Source organism: Apodemus sylvaticus, chromosome 1 (assembly GCF_947179515.1).
Source record: "Apodemus sylvaticus chromosome 1, mApoSyl1.1, whole genome shotgun sequence".
NCBI lineage: Eukaryota > Metazoa > Chordata > Mammalia > Rodentia > Muridae > Apodemus > Apodemus sylvaticus.
Window position 1 is genome coordinate 142,340,529 of NC_067472.1, and position 20,093 is coordinate 142,360,621.

The 20,093-nt window shown below is 45.6% G+C and overlaps 1 protein-coding gene across 1 annotated transcript in view; it reads left to right on the plus strand.

The window, feature by feature from the left end:
* The window catches only part of Lrrk1 (leucine rich repeat kinase 1), a 138,270-nt gene that overhangs the window by 66,220 nt on the left and 51,957 nt on the right, over positions 1-20,093 (plus strand). The window contains 4 exon segments of the mRNA XM_052161140.1: positions 15,889-16,115; positions 17,574-17,701; positions 17,798-17,961; positions 19,379-19,516. Of these exon segments, the coding sequence (XP_052017100.1) occupies positions 15,889-16,115; positions 17,574-17,701; positions 17,798-17,961; positions 19,379-19,516 (657 nt within the window).

Genomic DNA, 20,093 nt, shown 5'->3' on the forward strand with positions numbered 1-20,093 from the left:
CTGGCCTCAGGAGTTTTAGAAATTCCCCAGGTGATTCCAGTGTGCTCAAGATGTTGATAACCAGTGGCTTTGGTTTCTTAGCATAATGATGAAGCAGAGAGGTCCAGACATCTCTGATCCTATGTGCACGATGTCTCCTGCCACACTCACTAAGGCTAGCAGCAGGCTAATAAAAAAAACAAAGACCACAATGCATTTCCGTCTCCTGAGCTCCTCAGTTCACATCAATAGAGGAAATGAAATTACAGCACAGCCCAACTCATTCCAGCTCGCTGGTTTCTGCAGAGCAGGTATTATTTTTGTGATTCAAGTGAATCTCAAAGTCAAATGCCCTGGAATGGATGCTCTTGGCTGTCTTGTAATCTCAGGCCTGCAAGGAAACACTCCCTCTGTGCTGCTACCAAAGAGCAGATAAGGGTGGTGGCCCAGGAGCCCAGGTAAAGCTCGACACCTTTCCAGGTATCCTGTGGGACTGTTATTGTTGGTTGTTGTTGTTGTTTTGCTTTCAAATATTGAACTGTAAATGCTGGGTATTAAAAGAGCACTTTGCCCACATGATACCCTGCCTGAAAACGCCCTTGGTTTTGTTGCCATTCACAGCAGTAACTTCCATGAGGTAGCCATCACCAGGAAGGACACTGACATTTTTAGGGTAGGCCACCTTGTTTTGTTTGTAGATCTTGCTTCCCTAGCTGGCTTATGTGGTTTGGGGTTTCTTTTGGGAAACAGGGTCGCTATATCCCAAGCTGGCCTTGGACTTTATAACTCAGTATCCTGAGTGCTAAGGTTGCATGAGTGATCCTTAGGGGATTTTTTTTCCCTGGTTTATTTGGGCAGGCTCTCATATAACCCAGGCTGGCCTTGAACCTGCTGCATGTTGAGGATGACCTTGATGACTCCTAATCATCCTGCCTCTGCCTCCTAAATGCTGGGATTGCAAGCGTTCACTGCTATGCCCTTCTGTAGCAGGCGTGGTTTTAATGTCATTTCTTCCCCTCTGGAAGCTCCACAGGTGGATCAGCCACAGGTTGAACAGCACTGGTTCTGAGGCTGCCGGGGTCCACTCTGTTAAGGGACTTTTATTTTCCACGGGCAGCATCTGGCTCCTCGGACCTTGTAGAGTAAGGAAGGTCACAGAAGCCAAGCACGTGGTCAGATCTGCTCGGACACACTTTTCAAACAACGGAAGGGAAGCCGAGTCAGACCTGGCAAAGCTGTCTCCCTGGCTTTGATGTCTGTCCTAAGCTGCCAGATTCCGCCTACTGAGAGCCAAGTTCATGATGGACCACTGGACAATGTTGTGCTGTATTTTTGTGAAAGGAAAAAACAAAACAAAACAACTTGTTGCTTTGACACCTAGCGAAGAGAACTCAGGAACACCAGGAGATGCCAAACTGGTTTCTGGGACCCTAGCTGTTCGTCCTTGTGCCACTGTCTGTCAGGCCAGAGGGCTTACTGGGCTGCTTGTGGGGTTGGACACTGACAGGACTGGAATTTGTTTTGACACAGCTTGGTGGGGAAATCATTTCCTCTTTCAGATCTCTCAGCTAAGTGAAGCTGAGGAGCCGTGCAGATCTTGCCTTTCTTGTTCGTCTTTGGATTGGGCCTGGCTTGCATAGTTCAGCCACTGGTAACCCGCCGGCCTGGAGCAGAGCAGCAGATTGTGCCAGAGTAGGTCTTCGCCTGCATGGCCCCCGGTGGGTGTTTCTATCTCTAGACTGAACAGGAAGGGCCTGAGGCTTTCAGGGAAGCCTAGGCCAATTGCCCCAGCTGGTTATACCTCCAGCTCCACAGGCTGGGAGGATTTTGTTTTGTTCTGTTTTGCTAAAGGAATAGATAAGGCTTTGGGGGAGAACAATCTTCCTAGCTAAGGCCTTGCACTTGTTGCAACGGATTTTCTCCAAGACTTACAGGCAATTGTGATGTAGAACATTCATCATGTAGACATCGTGGCCATCTTGGTTCCTTGAACCTGTGAGCACCTGGAAGTTCTGTTTCCTGCAGCAGAGGCGGAAATTAGATTCCCTGGATTTAAGTCTCAGGATGGGTGAGGCTCCAAAGGGGTAGAGGTAGTGCTGTCAAGATCCTGGGTTCCCACAACCCAGTCTGTTCACGCCCTACTCATGTGAAGGGAAGAGAATGCTCTCTGCTACCCTCAGAAGGTCACGAAGCAAAGTCAGGCATCTTCTGTCCGTCATGCTTTTCCTGGTTACGTTACAGTGTTCCCTCATTTCCATCGGGTCTACTTCTCATGGGTTCAATCATTCAGTCAATTTTGCTCCCAAAATATTACATGAAAAATTCTAGGTAAAACTATTCTTAAGTCTTAAATTGTATGCCATTCCAGGCATCATGATGGAATCTTAGACTTCCGGCCCATCCCATCCCTTCCCTGGGGTTAAGCTCCCTCTTGTCCAGTGCCTCCATGCTGGAATTTATACCTGACCAACAGTCACTTAGCCACTGTCTCAGCTCCCAGATCGACTCCCAGGGTGTCCCAGGGCTGACGCTTAAGCAGTCCTTATCTTGCTTATGCACCTAAGAGAAAATGCTGGCAGTTCAGATATACACCAACACATTTTGAGAGAGTAACAGGGCTCTCTTGACTTCTGTTGATAACTTTTTGCTATTATTCTATTATTAGTTTTTGTTGTTGATCTCTTATTAAGTGCAACATACAAATTAAACTCATATCATTGGCACAGATACATGGGAAAGAGCATAGCCTGTTTGGATCTTGGTATTAGCCATAGTTCAAGCATCCCTGGGATCTCGGGACATCTCCCCATGGATGCACAGGACGGATATGTTCCTCACAGGTATAACTTTCTCTAGTCTTCACAGACTGACTCTCCCCAGTAGGTGTCCCATGGGACCTGACACCCACCGTTGGAGCCATCCTGCAGAGCAAGGCCTCTTATAGAGGTTTCCATTCATAAACGGCAACCTCTTCTGGCCTAATAAATTGTTACAGATATAGAGTTGTATAAAACAGGTATACAAACCAAACATTTACTGGTAATAAAGCATGAAGAATTTTATTTTAAAAACAATTCTTTGACATATATAATTTAACAGTTATTAGGGACTAAAGCAAATTTGCCTACCAATGAGGCAGTTGTGCATGCTTATTTTATAGAAAGAATAAAATCTCGGCTGAAAAATCTGTTGCTGCAGAACTTAGAGCATTGTCACTATTGTTCAGAGGTGGCTGTTTTGATCGCGCGCGCACACACACACACACACACACACACACGTCAGTGCCCAAAACACAGCACATAAAGATGAGATAGCAGAGTTGTGATTAGAGTCATCTCAGAAAGTGCTAGAAATTCTATCATAATCCCCAGCTGAGGCTCATTAAGTGATTTTTTTTTAATGAAACTTGTCAGCAAATCAAACTACAGTTTCTGCAAACATTCTAGCACAATACAATGTAAAAGTGTTCTTATTGTACTTACATGAGAAACAACAGCTGGAAACTATTTGAAGTTTTTGTTCTCCTTAATTAAACCATTGCATTTCTATAAAAACAGACTATCTGTATATGTAGTAAAAAAAAAATGCTGTGTTTCTTAATACCACGGCCCAGGTCCAGGCTATAGTGGTTTTGGAACCTGTGTTAACCTTGCTGGCACAGTGCAAAGTGCCTGCGCTATGTGCTTCCGTCTCAGGCTGCCGTGAAGTCACGTGACACCATAGGGGTGAGTTCTGCTGGAAGCAGCTCAGGATCAAGACACCATCGATCTGAAGCTGTCTTTCAGTCATTACACATTCAAAAGCCTTTTACTGTTGCCAAAGGTTTGTGACTCCCCCACAGTCGGGCTGGTGGCTAGCAAGCTACTGTTTAAGAAGCTTGGATGTAAAGCAGCAGTTGTGTTTGTTACTCATATTTAGTTAAGAGCAGAGGAAGTGATTGATAAACCAGACATGCAGAAAACCGTTACTTGATCATACATGGCAATCTGGAACACACAGAAAGGAAGGATAAGAAAGCATGTAAGACGCATCAGTAATACTGAGACTGTAGGGCTGCGGCCCAGCAGTTTAGTTCAGTCACAGTGCCGGCAGACTCCAGACAAGCTAGGACTGAGCCTGGGAAACTCATCAGAACTGTCGGCCATCCATCTACCTCATAACCATTAGAAGTACTCATCGATTATAAAAAAACGGGGAGATGGTTGGTATTTCCAAGTGTTAAAAGTGTACTTCCAAATATGAAGATATATAATCAGATACAATATGAATGCATTTAAATAGTAAAATTATTTATAATAGAGGATATTTTTTTAATGAACCTATTTTTAAAGGCCAGTAAAGCTGGTAAAGGTCATACCTGAATTCCCACTTAATTGGGAGGCTGGGGCAGGAGAACTGAGCCTAGGAGTTCCAGAACAGCTAGACAAGAGGGAGACGCCATCTCAACAAAACACAGGAATAAAAAACAAAGCAACCAAAAAAGGTTTAAATCCAGAATAGGTCATCACTCTCTATGACTAATCACTTCTCATCAATTGGGCTTGGTTTTAATCCACCCATTGTCCCAGTGTCCGTGAGTCCCCTCCTGTGACTGGGACTCCACACTGCCTGCCTACCGCTTTCACCTCTGCAGTTGCCTTGGTTACAGATTCCACTAGATACAAACAAGAGAAATGGGCAGTGAATTCACATGTGAGCAGACCCAAGACAGCGAACCACCACAGGAGAACATACACAAACCTAGTAGCAACTATGGAAAACCAAATTAAAGCAACTTAAAGCAAGTCACCCACCTATAAAACAATCAAACAAACAGAAATGCTCAGTAAGACATTTGGTAGGGCCCAGAGCAGCGGGCACACCATCATAAGCCTGGCACTGCAGATCGGTTCCCTGTGTACAAAAGTGACTGGCACCACATGACAAAGACTAGTGAATTCTTTTTTCTCCCATGGAATCATTCCAGATTTGGTATTTCATTTCTGAAATCTATCCATAGGACATGATCCAAAAGATATATATATATAGTGACTATCACAAACAGGCAAAAACTTTCCTGGTTTTTATAAGAAGGAAAATTGAGGAGAAAACCCCAAATGTCCAATAGCAGGGAGAAAAGAGTCCCTGCCTCCTCAGCACTCCATACACTGCTCTATCTCCCCAAGTTACTCTATACACATCAGTCCCACACAACATCCTCAGTTATGACTTCCTTAAGTCACCATATGGGCACACACCCTCATTATCTCTCAAAACTTCCTGTCTGCCTTATTCTTAACGTCTAGGGTTGACTCTGGATGACATTCCTGTTTGATGCCAACTCCACTACCTTAACAGAAGCTTCCTAAAAGCAGGACCCCCTGACCACCTTTGCTCATGCGATCTTTTCCATTCAGTAGAGATTCTGAACAGGATTAGTAGATGGTCAGATGGATGGATGGATGGATGGATGGATGGATGGATGGATGGTTCAGATGGATGGATGGATGGATGGATGGATGGATGGATGGATGGATGGATGTATGGATGGATGATAGATGGACAGATGGACGGATGGATGGATGGATGGATGGATGAATGGATGGATGGATGGTTCAGATGGATGGGTGGATGGTAGATGGATGGATGGATGGGTGGATGGATGGATGGATGGATGGTTCAGATGGATGGGTGGATGGTAGATGGATGGATGGATGGATGGATGGATGGATGGATGGATGGTCAGATGGATGGATGGATGGATGGATGGTTCAGATGGATGGATGGACAGATGGATGGATGGATGGATGGATGGATGGATGGATAGATGGATGAATGGATGGTCAGATGGATGGATGGATGGGTGGGTGGATGGATGGATGATGGATGGATGGATGGATGGTCAGATGGATGAATGGATGGATGGATGGATGGATGATGGATAGATGGATGGGTGGATGGTCAGATGGATGGATGGATGGATAATAGGTGGACAGATGGATAGATGGATGATGGATGGATGGATGGGTAGATGGATGGATAGATGGGTGGATAGATGGATGGATGGGTGGATGGGTCATTGGATGCATGAATGAATAGGTGGCTAGATGAATGGTTATATAGGTAGGGTGTAGGGATAGATGATGAATGGAAGGACAAATGGATATATGAATGAGTGATTGGATGGATGGGTGAATACTTGGCTGCATAAATGGATAGACTATTGAATTTTTACATTTCAAATAATATCCCTTCTGTTTATAAGTGATGCCATAGCTTAAATGTACTTTGCAAAATACTCTGCTCTAATCTCTCACATAAGTATGGTGCAGAAATCTTGCTTTTACTTAAAAATTGAGAAGCCCTGGGGGAGGGCTTTCAGTAATAAGCTGCAGATCTTTGCTAACCACACACAGAGTTTTCATTTCTGACCTTTTCTCTTTCAACTAACAGTTAGCAAAGCAGTGGTGGGAGACTGCTTATAAATTTCCTATATATTAAAAGAATAACTAAAATAGTCTAAGTAAAAAAGAGCAGTATTGATTTGGGGGTGATGACCCAGTAACTTTTTAAGTACTTTAGGGTCTCAGTGTAGACTATATCAGCCATGCAAGAGGCCCTGGGTTCTATCATCAGGGCAGAAAACAAGACAGTGTAGCTGGAGCCTGGCTTCCCTAAGAAGTGCCCAGCTTTCATCTGACTTCAGAGTAGCTCTGTGATCCCTTTCCTCCACAATTAACTGGGGTTGGCAGGGTCTGAGTTAGGGTTAGGGTGTGCTGGTTTTTTGGAGAGACATTAATCGGCCCTAGGACTGAAATATTTGAGTTTAGTTCAATTGCAGTCTATTTTTAAAGATGTTATAGCAGCTCTTACATCCATGAACACACATGCAATTGACCTGGAATTTTAATAGCTCTAACAGAATCCCTTGTTGTGACTCATAAAACACAGTGAGCAGCTCTAGCAAGGAATCATTTACATAGCACTGGGACTGTTTGTTCTTCAAACTTTTTACTTAAGAACAATTTATATTGAATTAGGAACTTGTGGGAATGGTTCTTTAGTTATTTTCCTGGGTACAGCATTCCCCAGTTACTTTTATTGTGTCACATTGGGGATTGTTTCTTTTGGTAAATAAGTCTTGTGTTTCATTGTACTCAAGGGCTTCTTAGGTCGGGTAACAATAAAATCTCCCATATTTTAGGCAATGACTTTTACACCAGTTTTTCTACTGCCAGTTTCACTCTTAGGTTATTAAGTATTGGGTTATTTTCTTTTTAAAATATCATTTATTCATCTTTACCAATTTCATGGACATATGATGCATCTTGATTATATGCCCCCTGACTCCTCCAGCTCCTACCTCCCCTGAGCACCCCCACACACTGTCACCCACTGAGCTCCTGATCTTGTTGGATTGGTTTCATGCAAGTAGCCATAGCGTTAGTAAAGTCATGGACGCAAATACAGAGTTGTATCCAAACATAAGGGTTTAAATCTCAGCTTCTTTCTTTTCTTTCTTCCCAGAACTCACTCTGTAGACCAGGCTGGCCTCAGACTCAGAAATCTGCCTGCCTCTGCCTCCCAAGTGCTGGGATTAAAGTCATGTGCCATCACTGCCTGGCAGAGTTGTATCCAAAAGATGGCATTTCATAGCATTTATTCCTACCCCTACCTTACATTTATTTCTGCTCCTTTTCCTATCTCCTTATACTTGCGGAGAGGGATGGTACAGGTGTTTTATTTGTGACTGAGCCTTTTACACCCTCTACCCTCAGAACTCTTGCCAGCTGCCCACTGCAGGAAAAGGCACCTCTGGCCAAGGTCAAGAGTAACACTGACCTATGGCGTAAGCCTAAATGTTTAGAAGGCAGTTCCACAGGGGCATTTAGCAAACCAGCGATAGGTGGTCCCCATCTTTTGACCATGCCTGAAGTCCTAACTTCTTCCTTGACTAGACTGCCCCACAGAGCCAGGCTCAGATCCCACCAGAAAGTGAGCATGTTTAATTTTAAACTCATCGATGAGGATCAACTTCATTGGTTTTTGAGAGATGCTCAACTTGGCCTTCCTGGTCACAGTCTTGCTGTCCCGTCACCTCTGGCTTCCATGTTCGCCTGTCCATCTTCGCTTTTCTGCTCTTTCCTCCCTCTGTGCAAGTGAGCACAGAACACTATGGTGTTTCTTTTTCCTTCTTGTAACTGATCAGAGCTGTGGGCTCTCCAATCATTGCAAGGCTGTCATTGGCCTAATTTTCTATACTGTTGCTGTGTGTTGGATTTTTCCTTCTCCTCTACTCACCCCACATTATTTAAAGGGAAGATATTTCAATGTTCAAATAATTGGCCACTACTTAATCCTCTTCTCCTGGGTGTTCATAGGTTTGAGCTATATAGTCAGGAAGGGGAAAAGATATGTTGCAAGTCTGCCTTTCCAAGTTTCTTTCCCTTTACATCTCCAAGTTGAACCAATTGTTGAGAAGGTTTCTACATAAAATACAACTTATTCTCTGGCCTCTGCTCCTTGGTGGCATCCCGCAATTACATGGCACATAGCTCTGTATATCCCCTGATGGTTTTGCATTGTCATCTTTCATGGTCCACTGTCATTTTTTACATGCACTTTCACTGATTTTTCTGTTATCTCTTTTTCCTTGTGTCAGGACATAAAGATTTAGCTTCATTGTAATTTTTGATGGTAATAATTTGCCTTTTGTCACCTTAGGTGTCTTTGGATGGCTCTCAGCTTTCCCATAACCCTATAAGGATACAAGTGTGGTAGAGAAGGGGCTGCATCAAACACTGACCATATACACTACAGTCCTGGGTCTGTTCTAGGACTAGGTCACTTCTGGAGTTCTTTCTGTGCGATTGTAGCAACCTTGAAGTCAGCTGAAAGTGTTTCCTGTGCACTGCAAGGAGCTCATGAGAAGTGCTGTCATCCAATGGTAGCTCAACCTCTGGACTGTTCACCTATACTCAGGTCTCAATTGTGCTTGTATTACTTGGGGTTCCTCTGATAGCACAGCCAATGGAATAAATGGGTAAATAACATAGATGAAAAATGAATGGATATGTAGAGAAAGTTTAATCCAGCAACATGGCTGCTCCAGCAAGGGATCACATCCAAAGATATAGTTCTATGAGATTCATTTGGAATGTAGACATACCACACACCTTTAATCCCTCTGGTTGGAATACAGACATGCTCTCAATATACACCTTCAAGGTAAAATTGTTTGTGTTCCTGAGTTCACCAGTTCAGTGCAGTCAACAGAGACAGTTGAAGCCAGAGAATAAGAAGGAGCCAGAAGAGTAGAACAAATGGCCAGAGTTAGTTTGAGACAAACAGAGCAATTCAGCGAGAAGCTGAGAGAAACCAGATTGAATCAGTCAGCTTAGAGAGGAGTTTGAGCCAGGATTGCTGTTAAACAAGCCAGAGAGACTTTAGAAAGAATTAGAAAGGGTGAGCTTATTCCGCAATATGCCTAAGACTGCAGTTACATCTGGTGAATAAAAATTACTTTTACAGGCTAAATGGATCTAGATGGTAGATAGATAGATAGATAGATAGATAGATAGATAGATAGATAGGTAGATAGATACATACATACATACATACACACACACATACATACATACATACATAATGATTAATGGATAGGTGGATAGATAGATGGACAGAAATGAGATAGATAGATAGATAGATAGATAGATAGATAGATAGATAGATAGAGATTAGTGGATAGATGGATAGACAGATCGAGAAGATAAAACTTACTAGGGAAGTTGGTTCATGTAACTGTACAGACTTAACAGCCCCTTGATTCTTTCTTCAAGATGGAGGCCATGAATGCTAATAATATATCTAGTGGTAGACTAATGGGAAGACCTGAGAACCCAGAAGACCATTAGTGAAAAGCCCCGCCCCCATCTTAGATTCCTTTTGCCAATGAGGACAAGAGGAATGTATCTCGCAGAAGGAAACAGAAAATGGCTTCTTCTGTTGAGTTCTGTCTCAGCTCCAGGCAGATGTAATGGCACCTGCCCATGCTGAGGGCAGATGTTCCACACCCACTGACCCTCCTTCAGATCCTCACAGACACAACCAGGCATGCCCTACCAGGTTTCCAGGGATTCCTTCATGGAGTCCATGCCTACAATTAAACCTTGGCATACCTTACAAGAACAGGCAACTGTAGTTGTTTTTGTTTTTTTGTTTGTTTGTTTGTTTTCTTTTGTTTTTTAATACACCTTTAAACTTGGATTTGAAAGTTATTTTTTGTATTTAACATTTTTCTATCATCAGGTTTCTGTGGTAATGTTTATTTTACTTTGTATGATTGGCATCTAAGTACTATTAAGTCTGACATTCACAGAATATCTTAGCAGACATGTTTCATCAGAACTGATTTTTTTTCTCTCTTAGTCATTGAATTAACTGAATAATGCCTTTCAAGATTAGGAAAAACACCTCCTCCCTCTCTTGATCGCTCCTTTCCCTGCTTTCTGAAGTAGATATGCGCAAATCTTTCTTGGACTCCCTTTATGCCACAGCTCTCCCCTGACTGGGTGGCTGCCTTTAGGTCATTTCATTACCTGCTGATCTTGTTTTCTCATCTGCTCTCTTGGCAGGTGCCCTTTGGTTTTTAAGAATCTACTTCTTCCTTTCGATTTCCACAAAGGTGTTATTTATGGTCTTTTCTAAAGTATTTTATTCTGTGTGTGCACGTATATGCAGACCTATGCACATGCACGTCCGTGTGTGTGTACACATATGTATGCTGGTGTGTGCGTGCATGTATGCGTGTGTGTGCATGTGTGTGTATGTGTGCACACACACATACACACACATACCACAACACACGTGGAAGTTAAAGAACTGGTTCTCTCTTCCTACCACGTGTGTCATGCTGATGGAGCCTAATTGTTGGTGTCTATTAATGGGATGATCTGGGTCCTCTGGTTTTGGTTCCTTTTCATTAGTTAGATTTTCTTCACTATATCAGGATACCCAAGAGAAATCAAGTCATATAGAAGTAAGGTTTCTTTACCTCAAGGTTTCAGAGGTTTCAGGCCATGGTCTGTTGGCCATGATCAGTTGTCCTTGCTGCCTTGGACCTGTTGCTTGGCACCAGGGTGAGGATGTGCAGCATGGGGCCCATTTGATTCCTGGCTGGTAATTGAAAGAAAGAGACCAGAAGAGACTGGGTCCATATAACTTCCTTTAAGGGTGTGCCCCTGAGGAAGACTTCCCACCAGGTCCCACTTACTCCTCCCCCCAAACTCCCCCATAACACACTGGAGACAAGGCCTTTGCCACTAGACCGCAAGGCTACTCCAGATCTGAACCACAGAACCTTCTGGCTTTGCCTGACTGAATAAGATCCTGTGGTGGTTTTGTCTGGTCCCTGATTGCCACTTGGAAAAGAAGATAGAACTTTTTGAAATTAAAAAGTTTGAGATTAAAAGGAGTTACACACAAAGAAAACAGATGGAGAAAGAAACAGAAGGCTCCAGTGATATTGGGAAGTGGGCAGAGAAGCTTGAGAAAGCAACTAGAGAGCAGCTAGTCCTCCATCTTGAACTCTCCACAGATGCTGCTGCAAAAATAAAAGCCTCTGGAAGACGCATTTGTTTGTCCCTCCTGAGGAGAAGGGACCAGATAGGTTTAGCAAGAGTAGGCACCTATCTAAATAGACATAATTACCAAAAAATCCTTATTTCTATAAAAATGAGCACACATATGACAGGTTATAGCAGGCTAAACTCAAAGTCCTGTGACAATTCAAACTAGTTCTCATCAGGGACAATGGCCAGTTGTCATTTCCTGGTGCTTCCATAACCAAAGCATGGGTAGCTTTAGATGAACATAGATGTTTGACCCACCATCCAGAAGCCCCAAATTGAAAAGTAGCCATCTTCAGACATCATCTGAGAACCTCTGCTGAGCAAGGAAAGTTTGGGGGTTGCTGTGGTCCAAGGGCCAACATACAATTCTAGATTATTCTGCGTGTTCCTCCATTTTAACACCTGTGTCATAAGGACAGTGGTCTGTCCCGTCAAGGAGTTTGTAGTCTCTAGGATTTATGGTTCCGACTTAGCTGTGAGTCCAGTAGACAGAACTGACATGAACAGTGGATTGGGAATCAGGCAGGCAGATCTACGAATGCCACCCTGAGGGTTAGCCAAGTCCTGATAAGAAACAAGGGCTCCGCTCTACCAGGCTCGACACCCAACCAGGGCTTGCTACCCTACCAGGCCAGTTTCTAAGCTGACAATCCTTTTCTGTGACTGTTCTAGACTTGTTCTTTGGTTCTCTCGGTGAAGTTATAAAGCTAAGCTAAAGTCATTGGAGAGTCCAGCCCTCCTTCGAATAATTTTTTTCTTTAGCCAATAGAGTTACAGTGACATAAAAAGAAAAGAAAAGTTCAGTCAGGTGAGGTAAAGGTGGCTCAGTAGGTGAAGGTGCTTGCCTCTGAGACTGAACACTTGAGTTTCATCCCCAGGGCTCACATGGTAGAAGTAGAGAACCAATCCCGTCAAGTTGTCTTCTGACCTCCCGTGTGCCGTGGTGTGCATGCTCACACAGATGCTCACAAACACACACAAAATAAATAAAATATAGTGAAAAAATATCTTGGCGAGGGGGAAGGTGATACCTTTGTGGCCAGTAGCTTCTAGAATATGTAAGGCAGATAATGCATCTGGATTACAACCTCCATCCCCAGATAAGAAGAGCCTTCTCTGCAACACTCTCCACCCATGGCCCAACATGCATGCACAACCCTTTTTTGTCCTTAATTTTAAAAAGTTTTTAATCTTATTGTTACTAATGTATGCCTCTCTGTCATCTGTACGAAGGTGTGTGTGCAATGGTGTGTATACAGAATGTTTGTGTGATGTATGTATGGAGATCTGAGGACAGCTTTAGGGAGTCAGGAGGAGCCATTTGATTCCTGGCTGGGAATTGTAAAAAGGAGAGGAGAGCTTGTGTCCCAATAGCACCAGAATACTTCCTGCTGAGAGACCTAGCAGTTGTCTCTCTCCACCTTAACTTGGGTTCTGGGAATCAAACTCAGGTCCCCAGACTTGCATGACAAACACTTTTCCCTACTGAGCATCTCCACAGCCTCCCCCCTCACCCCTTAACAACCTGAGTCCCAGCCATCACCTCTGGAAAACATCTCTCCAGCTATCCCTTCCTGCCTCCGGGGGCGGGCAGGCGCTTCCTGTGTGCTTCCTCTCGTTTGGCCAGCATCTAAAAGGCTTGCAGACAAACACCCAGCGCTTCCACCTGTGTTCTGCCAGTTCGTGAGGCCTGACGACTGAGCTGTTGAGCAGTCCGTGCCAGATGCCTTTGATCTTTCCTTCACCCCTCTGGGGCAGAGTTATGCAATGGCTGGCTGCGCTCCCTCCGAGCCTGGTTTGTGGTCATTTTGCCCAGACTAACACAAACAGACAATGAGCCCCGCAGGCTTGCTGAACCTGTTTCTGTCAAGTGTGTAGACATCACTGTCATTTGATGTTCTTTGTCTACACTCTCTGACTCCCTCTGAACACTTAGGCACTCTGGATACCCGTGCACCAAAAATAATAAAACAACGTCAGTCCAAATTTCCAGTGTAACTCAAGGCCAGGTGGAAAGCTTCCGTGTTTGTCTACAGTGTGCCCCATCTTGCCCGGCAAGCATCGGGCCGCACGCTCATTTGTCTTCCAAGTATGTTGTCCTGTCTTCAGACTTTGACCACTTCTCTCTGGGCATGAGTTTATCAGATTTCAGTTGTGAAGAAACACAACTGTGGCAATGGGTCCTAGAAAGAGCTTTAAGATCTGGCAGTACCAATTGCTTTCCCCTGTCCTCTGGGTCTAGTGAGGTTAGTGGTTCACACACAACACTCCTCTATGATCACTGTGAAAGAAGCCTCTGCACCAGCTCCTGCCCTGCTTGATGTCCTGTCCTGACTTCCCTATATGAACAGGGATGTGGAAGTGTAGACCAAATAAACCCTTTCTCCCAAGGTGCTTTGGTCCTGGTGTTTCATCACAGCAGTAGGAACCCTAACTAGGACATATGCCATGGTATAGCATTCGGAAATGGTAAAGAGTGGAGAAGTCTGGTTTTATTTTTGATCATTTTATTGTGTATGTGGAGGGGTACACATGATGAACACAGGTGCCCTCAGAGCCTGAAGCGTAGGGTCCCCTCAAAGCTGGACTGACAGACAACCGGGAGCCACCCAGCATGAGTGCCAGGAGCCACACTCGACAAATGCTTAACCAGAGAGCCATCTCCCCAGCCAGTCCCAAGAGTGTGTGCTTTTGTGTTTGGAAATTGCTGGAGACAGCCATGGTGATGAGGCTTTGACAGCAGGTGACTCTAGGTCTGTGGGGTCCACTGGGTCCCAGCTCAACTCTTGGCAAACTTTAGATTTTTTTTTCTAGACTTTAGAGTAAGTGGGGAAAGTCAGTCATTAAAAGGGAGAATGGCTGCCAGGGAACTTGAGTGACTTATCTCACACAATTGCCAGAGGCTAAGATTCCTCTCTCTGGATCTTAACTGTCCATTCTTCTTCCTCTAAACACTGAAGAGGGAGATGAAGGCCAGAGATCCTTCTGTTGGCAGGGCAAGCAGCACCACACAGCCTTTCCAGGATTTGGCTAAAGGAGCGAAAGACAATGTGCACAGCACCACCTTGTGGCCAGATTTGATCACTTCTTAGCCGCTGCCAGTTGCAAAGGCTAACTTACCCGTCATTACTGGCTCCTTTCCCACAGTTCCTGTGGTTCTTATATGTTCCCATTTGGGAAACACTAATTTTTGTTTATATTTCTGGCCCTGTAATTTTCTGTTATGGATTTTCAGTTGCTTTGAATATATAAGACAAAAAAACCAACAGATTTCTTCTCCCCAGAAATCCAAATGAGTCTCAGATTCTTTGATAACCCTGAAGATGGAGGAAAACCTCAGTCTTATGTATTTAACCCGGCCCCGTTTGCTGCCCTACAATAGCAAATCACCGGGATTTTTTGCTTCCTCTTGTGGAAAAAAAAAAGGAACATGTCCTGGGTGTGCCACAGCAAGAAGGCTGGGCAGCTATTTGCATGTGGCAGAGACTCTGGGCACAGAGGGGTGAATATGTCACAGAACAGAACCAAGGGAAAGTTTTATCATGTCTTCATTGTTCATGGAAATTAGAGAGACATCACTGGAAGTAGGGATTGCTGTATATCTCTGTAGGGGCCGTACTTAGCTTTCTCAAGTTGACCTGAACTAGAAGCAGGGCCGAAAATTAGGGAAGCTGTTACTGATATAACCCTGGACTGACTGTTACAGAGGAAATCAGTGAGCTCGTTAGGTTATTGCAGAGATAACAAGGGTTATCTTGCTTCCTGGGCTATTTGCTAAGGGGGTGAGTTTCTTACTGTGTAAGTTGTGGACCCAGGTTCTGGATCTCCATTTGGTTGCATCAAAAGTGTGGCCTGGCACAGTGCCAGGTGGCTGCAGACAGCCTAGCCCACACAGAGCAAGTCAAGAACAGAGATCTCAGAGAGACATTTAGGTCTCAGCCTTCTCTCTGCCTGAGAAGAGGGCGTCCAAGCCTCGGTGGGCCTCCTTTGGATCCACAAGCCATTGCTGCTTCGCTGCCGCGCAACCCCCCCCCCCCCAGTGTGCAGCTCTCAAGGGTTGGCTCTGGGCCCACAGATACCCTCTGGAGGTGAGTTGGGGCCATGAGCAGATGATCGCACAGATCACACTTGCTACCTGCCGCCTTGTGCCAGCTACCATGTCGGAAGCTGGAGAGGCGAGGCAGACATGGTCCCAGCTTGTCAGGACAGGGCACAGCCTCACTTGAACCTTTTACTGCAGGTCCACCTTGGGCCTGGACTCACCAAACTTATGTTGCTGTTCCTTGCTGTCCAACCGCAGGCACTTCGTGTGAAATGGTCCCATCTCAGGTTGCCCTGGGTGGACCTCGACTGGCTCTTAGACATCTCCTGCCAGATCACGGAACTTGACCTCTCTGCCAACTGCCTGCCTTCGCTCCCCTCCGTCATCCCCTGGGGACTCATCAATCTGAAGAGGCTGAACCTCTCAAACAACCACCTGGGGGAGCTGCCCTGCGTGCAGTCATCCGATGAAATCATCTGCTCCAGGTGGGCCCGGGAGTGCGGGCAAGGCCATCTGTGCCCACCCACCAGAGTCACCTTCCCATCAGGATCCTTGGTTGAATTTTATGTTTTGGAAAACTAGCTGGTGGCGGTAGTAAAAGGACGGCTCACTCTCACAAGGAGCTCACAAGAGCATGGCCATCAAGATCTCTGACCTCTTAGGAGCCAGAGAAGTCTGAACTAGGTCTGGGCTAAGATCGTGCAGAGTCACACGGAGATGTTTGTTCAAAGTACCCAACTGGTCCTGCTCAGAATTAGAGGACAGTGGCTAGAAGCTTCCTGGGCTGGTAGAAGGGTTTACCCTACCAGACATGGCTGGGTGGACCTGAGAAAAGGGTCACTATGGGAATGCGGTGGCACAGGAACCCTGGTCGCTGGCTGTCTTTCCTAGAGCTCTTATCCCCGAGGTGGCCAGGGAAGGGAAGGACATCTCTCAGTTACTTTTCTCATTGTTGTGACTAAATGCCCCTGATGACTTAAGGAAGGAAGGGTTTATTCTAACTCACAGTTTGAAGGAGACAATTTAATGTGGGAACGAACGGCATGGCTGAAGGATCAGGAGGTAGGTGGCCATGCTGCTTCTGTAGTTGGGAAGCAGAGAGAGATGGCCGCTTCTTGGTACCCATCCTGGGACCCCCAACCCAGGGGATGGGGCCACACATGTTCAGTGCCTGCCTCTCTCAACTCCCCTGGTCTGGATGGTCCCTCACAGACATGCCCAGAAGTGTTTGACAATCAAGACGAACCATCAGAGGACTGGACTTGGGTTATTTTAGGATCGGTAGCCACCAGGCTTCACTGCAGAAAGGAGTTGGGCTGAGTGCCACAGCTAAGACTGAGGCTGGCAAGATCACCCAGTGGGTAGAGGTGCTTTCTTTTCTGTCAAGCCTGATGTCCTGGGACCTACAGACTGGCAAGAGAAAAACTGACCCCTAAGAGCTGTGCTCTGACCTCCGAGGGGTGTCAGGGCACACTGGTGTGGGTTTTAAAAGAAACTGGGGATTTAAATGTTGTGAGAGGCAAGGATGTTGGTAAGCACTTGAGGTTAGTCTTTGAATCTCATAAAGGGTTTTACAAACCAAAAAAAAAAAAAAAAAAAAAAAAAAAAAAAAGTAAAGAGCAAGGGCCCTCTGTGCAGGCTTCTTGACCTGGGTCATTTGGGCAGATTTGTAAGCCCCAAGAGGTTGCATTCCTGCTCCACGGCCTCTTGGCAGTTCCAGGGCACTGCTTGTTTTGTATGGGCAAAGGACCATCTGGAAGAACCCACCAAAGTCAGATTTCATTGTAGTAACAGTTAACCAAATGAGTAAAAAGACCTCATAACAATCCCCACTCATTTTTTTAAACTGTGTGTGCAGAGAGAGGGCGCACATCTTGTCCAGTGAGAGAGCTTTAAGCACTGCTGTACTCTTCCGGCCCTGACTCCCTTCTCTCTGGCCCCAGGTTACTTGAAATTGACATCTCCAGCAACAAACTGTCCCACCTTCCGCCTGGGTTCCTGCACCTCTCCAAGCTTCAGAAGCTGACTGCTTCCAAAAACTATCTGGAGCGGTTGTTTGAAGAAGAAAATGGTATGCGTCTTCGTCGGTGACCCTGTGTCGTCAGCCACTTTCTTGCTGGTTGGGACTGGGATACGTTTGACCATGCACACTCTTTTCACCCCACAGCCACTAACTGGATCGGCCTGCGGAAGCTGCAGGAACTCGATCTAGCTGACAATAGGCTGACGGAGCTCCCAGTCCAGTTTATGCACTCCTTCAAGTCTCTTACCTATCTGAATGTCTCCAGGAACAACCTGAAGAGCTTTCCGGATCCCTGGTCCTGCCCTTTGGTTTGTATCATGAAAGTCACCGTGGAGTTTGTAAGCCGCTCTCTACATCCTCACATCATCTCCCGTTCTTCTACATTGTAGCCAAGTAGAAAGGCACACAGCATCAGTCAGGCTGCCTGCAACAGTAACACCTGCAAGCCAGTCCGCCAGGATTAAGGGACACACAGTAGCTGCTACAAAGTTTTGTAAAGCAACAGCTCTGGCACCCTGACAAGGGATGACAACTCCAAAGATGGGAAGGTAGCTCACTTCGGTAAAGTGCCTGCCACATAAGCGCGAGTGGATTCCCCAAGAATCTACAGGCAAGAAAAAAGCTAAGTGTGGGTCTGGAGAGATGCTGAGTGGGTAAAGCGGTTGCCAGGCAACCGTAAGGACCTGTGTTTAGATCCCCAGGCCCCATATAAATGCTATGTAGATATGGTGGCCCAAATGCAAACCCAGCACCCAAGAAGCAAAGACGGGAATCCTAGGGCAAGCCAGCTAGCTAGACCAACCATATTTATGGGCTCTGAGTTCAAGTGAATGATCCTGCCTTAGTAACGAGGTGGGGAGCAACAGAGGAAGAGACCTGATATCACCCTGGCCTCCACATGCATGCATGTGTGCACACATACAAACATATATGTCACACACTTATAAAAAAAAAAAAAGTCAGGCATAGCAACACATGCCTGTAATCCCAGCACTGAGAGGTGGGGATGGGAGAATCCCTAGTTGGCTGGTCAGCGCGTCTAGACAATTGATGAGCTCCAGTTCCACTGAGAAGCCCTGTCGAAAAATAAACAAACAAACAAACAAACAAATAAATAAATATGGTGGAAACCTATTGAAAAGATACCCAGCCTTAACCTTCGGTCTCCAGATGTACTTGTATGCACACGTGCGTGTCTAGATATACACATGCATACCAACACAATGCCAAAAGAGGGCTCGGCTCTCTAGTGCACTGAGAAGTGGGAAGAAGCAGGAGCCTGTATTCATAGCTCTTGCAGACTAAATGAGGTTTTTGTTTCTTGGGAATCTGGCTGGTTGACGCGGATGAATGACCTAAGGAATATTTGTGCTTTGTTTCTGTTGGTTTCAAACCAAAGAACAAGCATTTCTAGTTTGGCCGAGTACTTGGGAAAAGCAGTGACTCCCGAGAGTGTGGCTCTGCATTGGCCCCGTTATTTCCTAAGACAATGGGCCGGATGGGGATAAGGGAAGACTATGAGGCTCGTTTGTCTCCCCTGCTCCTGCAGGACAGAACAACACAGCGGACACGGGGAATTCGAAGCCTTCCTCATCACCCTGCACTATGGTCACAGAGCCCTGTCCCAGTAGCCTCTCTTCTGACATCAAATTTACAAACAGACTTCTGGGCAACTCTACACTCAGAAACCTACTTACTATTCTCCCCCTCTCCCTAAACTCCTAGAAATGTTGTAAAGCCTCCAGAAACGCCCTGGAATCACTGCCAGACAAAATGGCTGTCTTTTGGAAGAATCACCTTCGGGATGCGGACTTCTCCGAGAACTCTCTGAGAGAGGTGCCCCTGGGATTTTTGCAGCTTGATGTGAGTCCAATGGCACTTCATTTCTCACTGTCCGCAGTGGTAAGAGAGATCCCTCTGGGCCGCGGGGAGCCTCTGTGCTTTTTCTGAGTTTGTGAGACGCGTAAGGAGAAAAAGATGAGGGTAAATTTAGCTATCAAAGGCGCACAGTCTTGAGCCAAGACAGAGAGGAGAAAAGTCGCCAGGGGACAGCTGTGCCAGGAAAGCGCTTGTTTGCCTGAGGTAGCCAGCTCTTCATGACTGTAACAAACGCCCTGAGACAAACAACCTCAGTGCGAAAACAGCCTTGTCTTGGCTCGAGGTTTGGGAAGTCTCAGTCCATATACACATCCGCCATGTTGGTTTGGGTGCTTTTGAGCAGTGCATCAAGGGAGAACAGCTGTTCACTTCATAGCCAAGACCTGAACTAACTGGGAAGCAGAAGAGGTGTAGCCCCAGTATCCTCCTCAAGGGCACACCAGCAGTGAGCAGACCACCTCTCCCCGGCCCCAGATCTAAAAGGTTGCACCACCTATTTTGTTTTCTTTTTGACTGTAGTGAAGTATCAACCCAGAGACTCACGTATACCACAAAAGTGCTC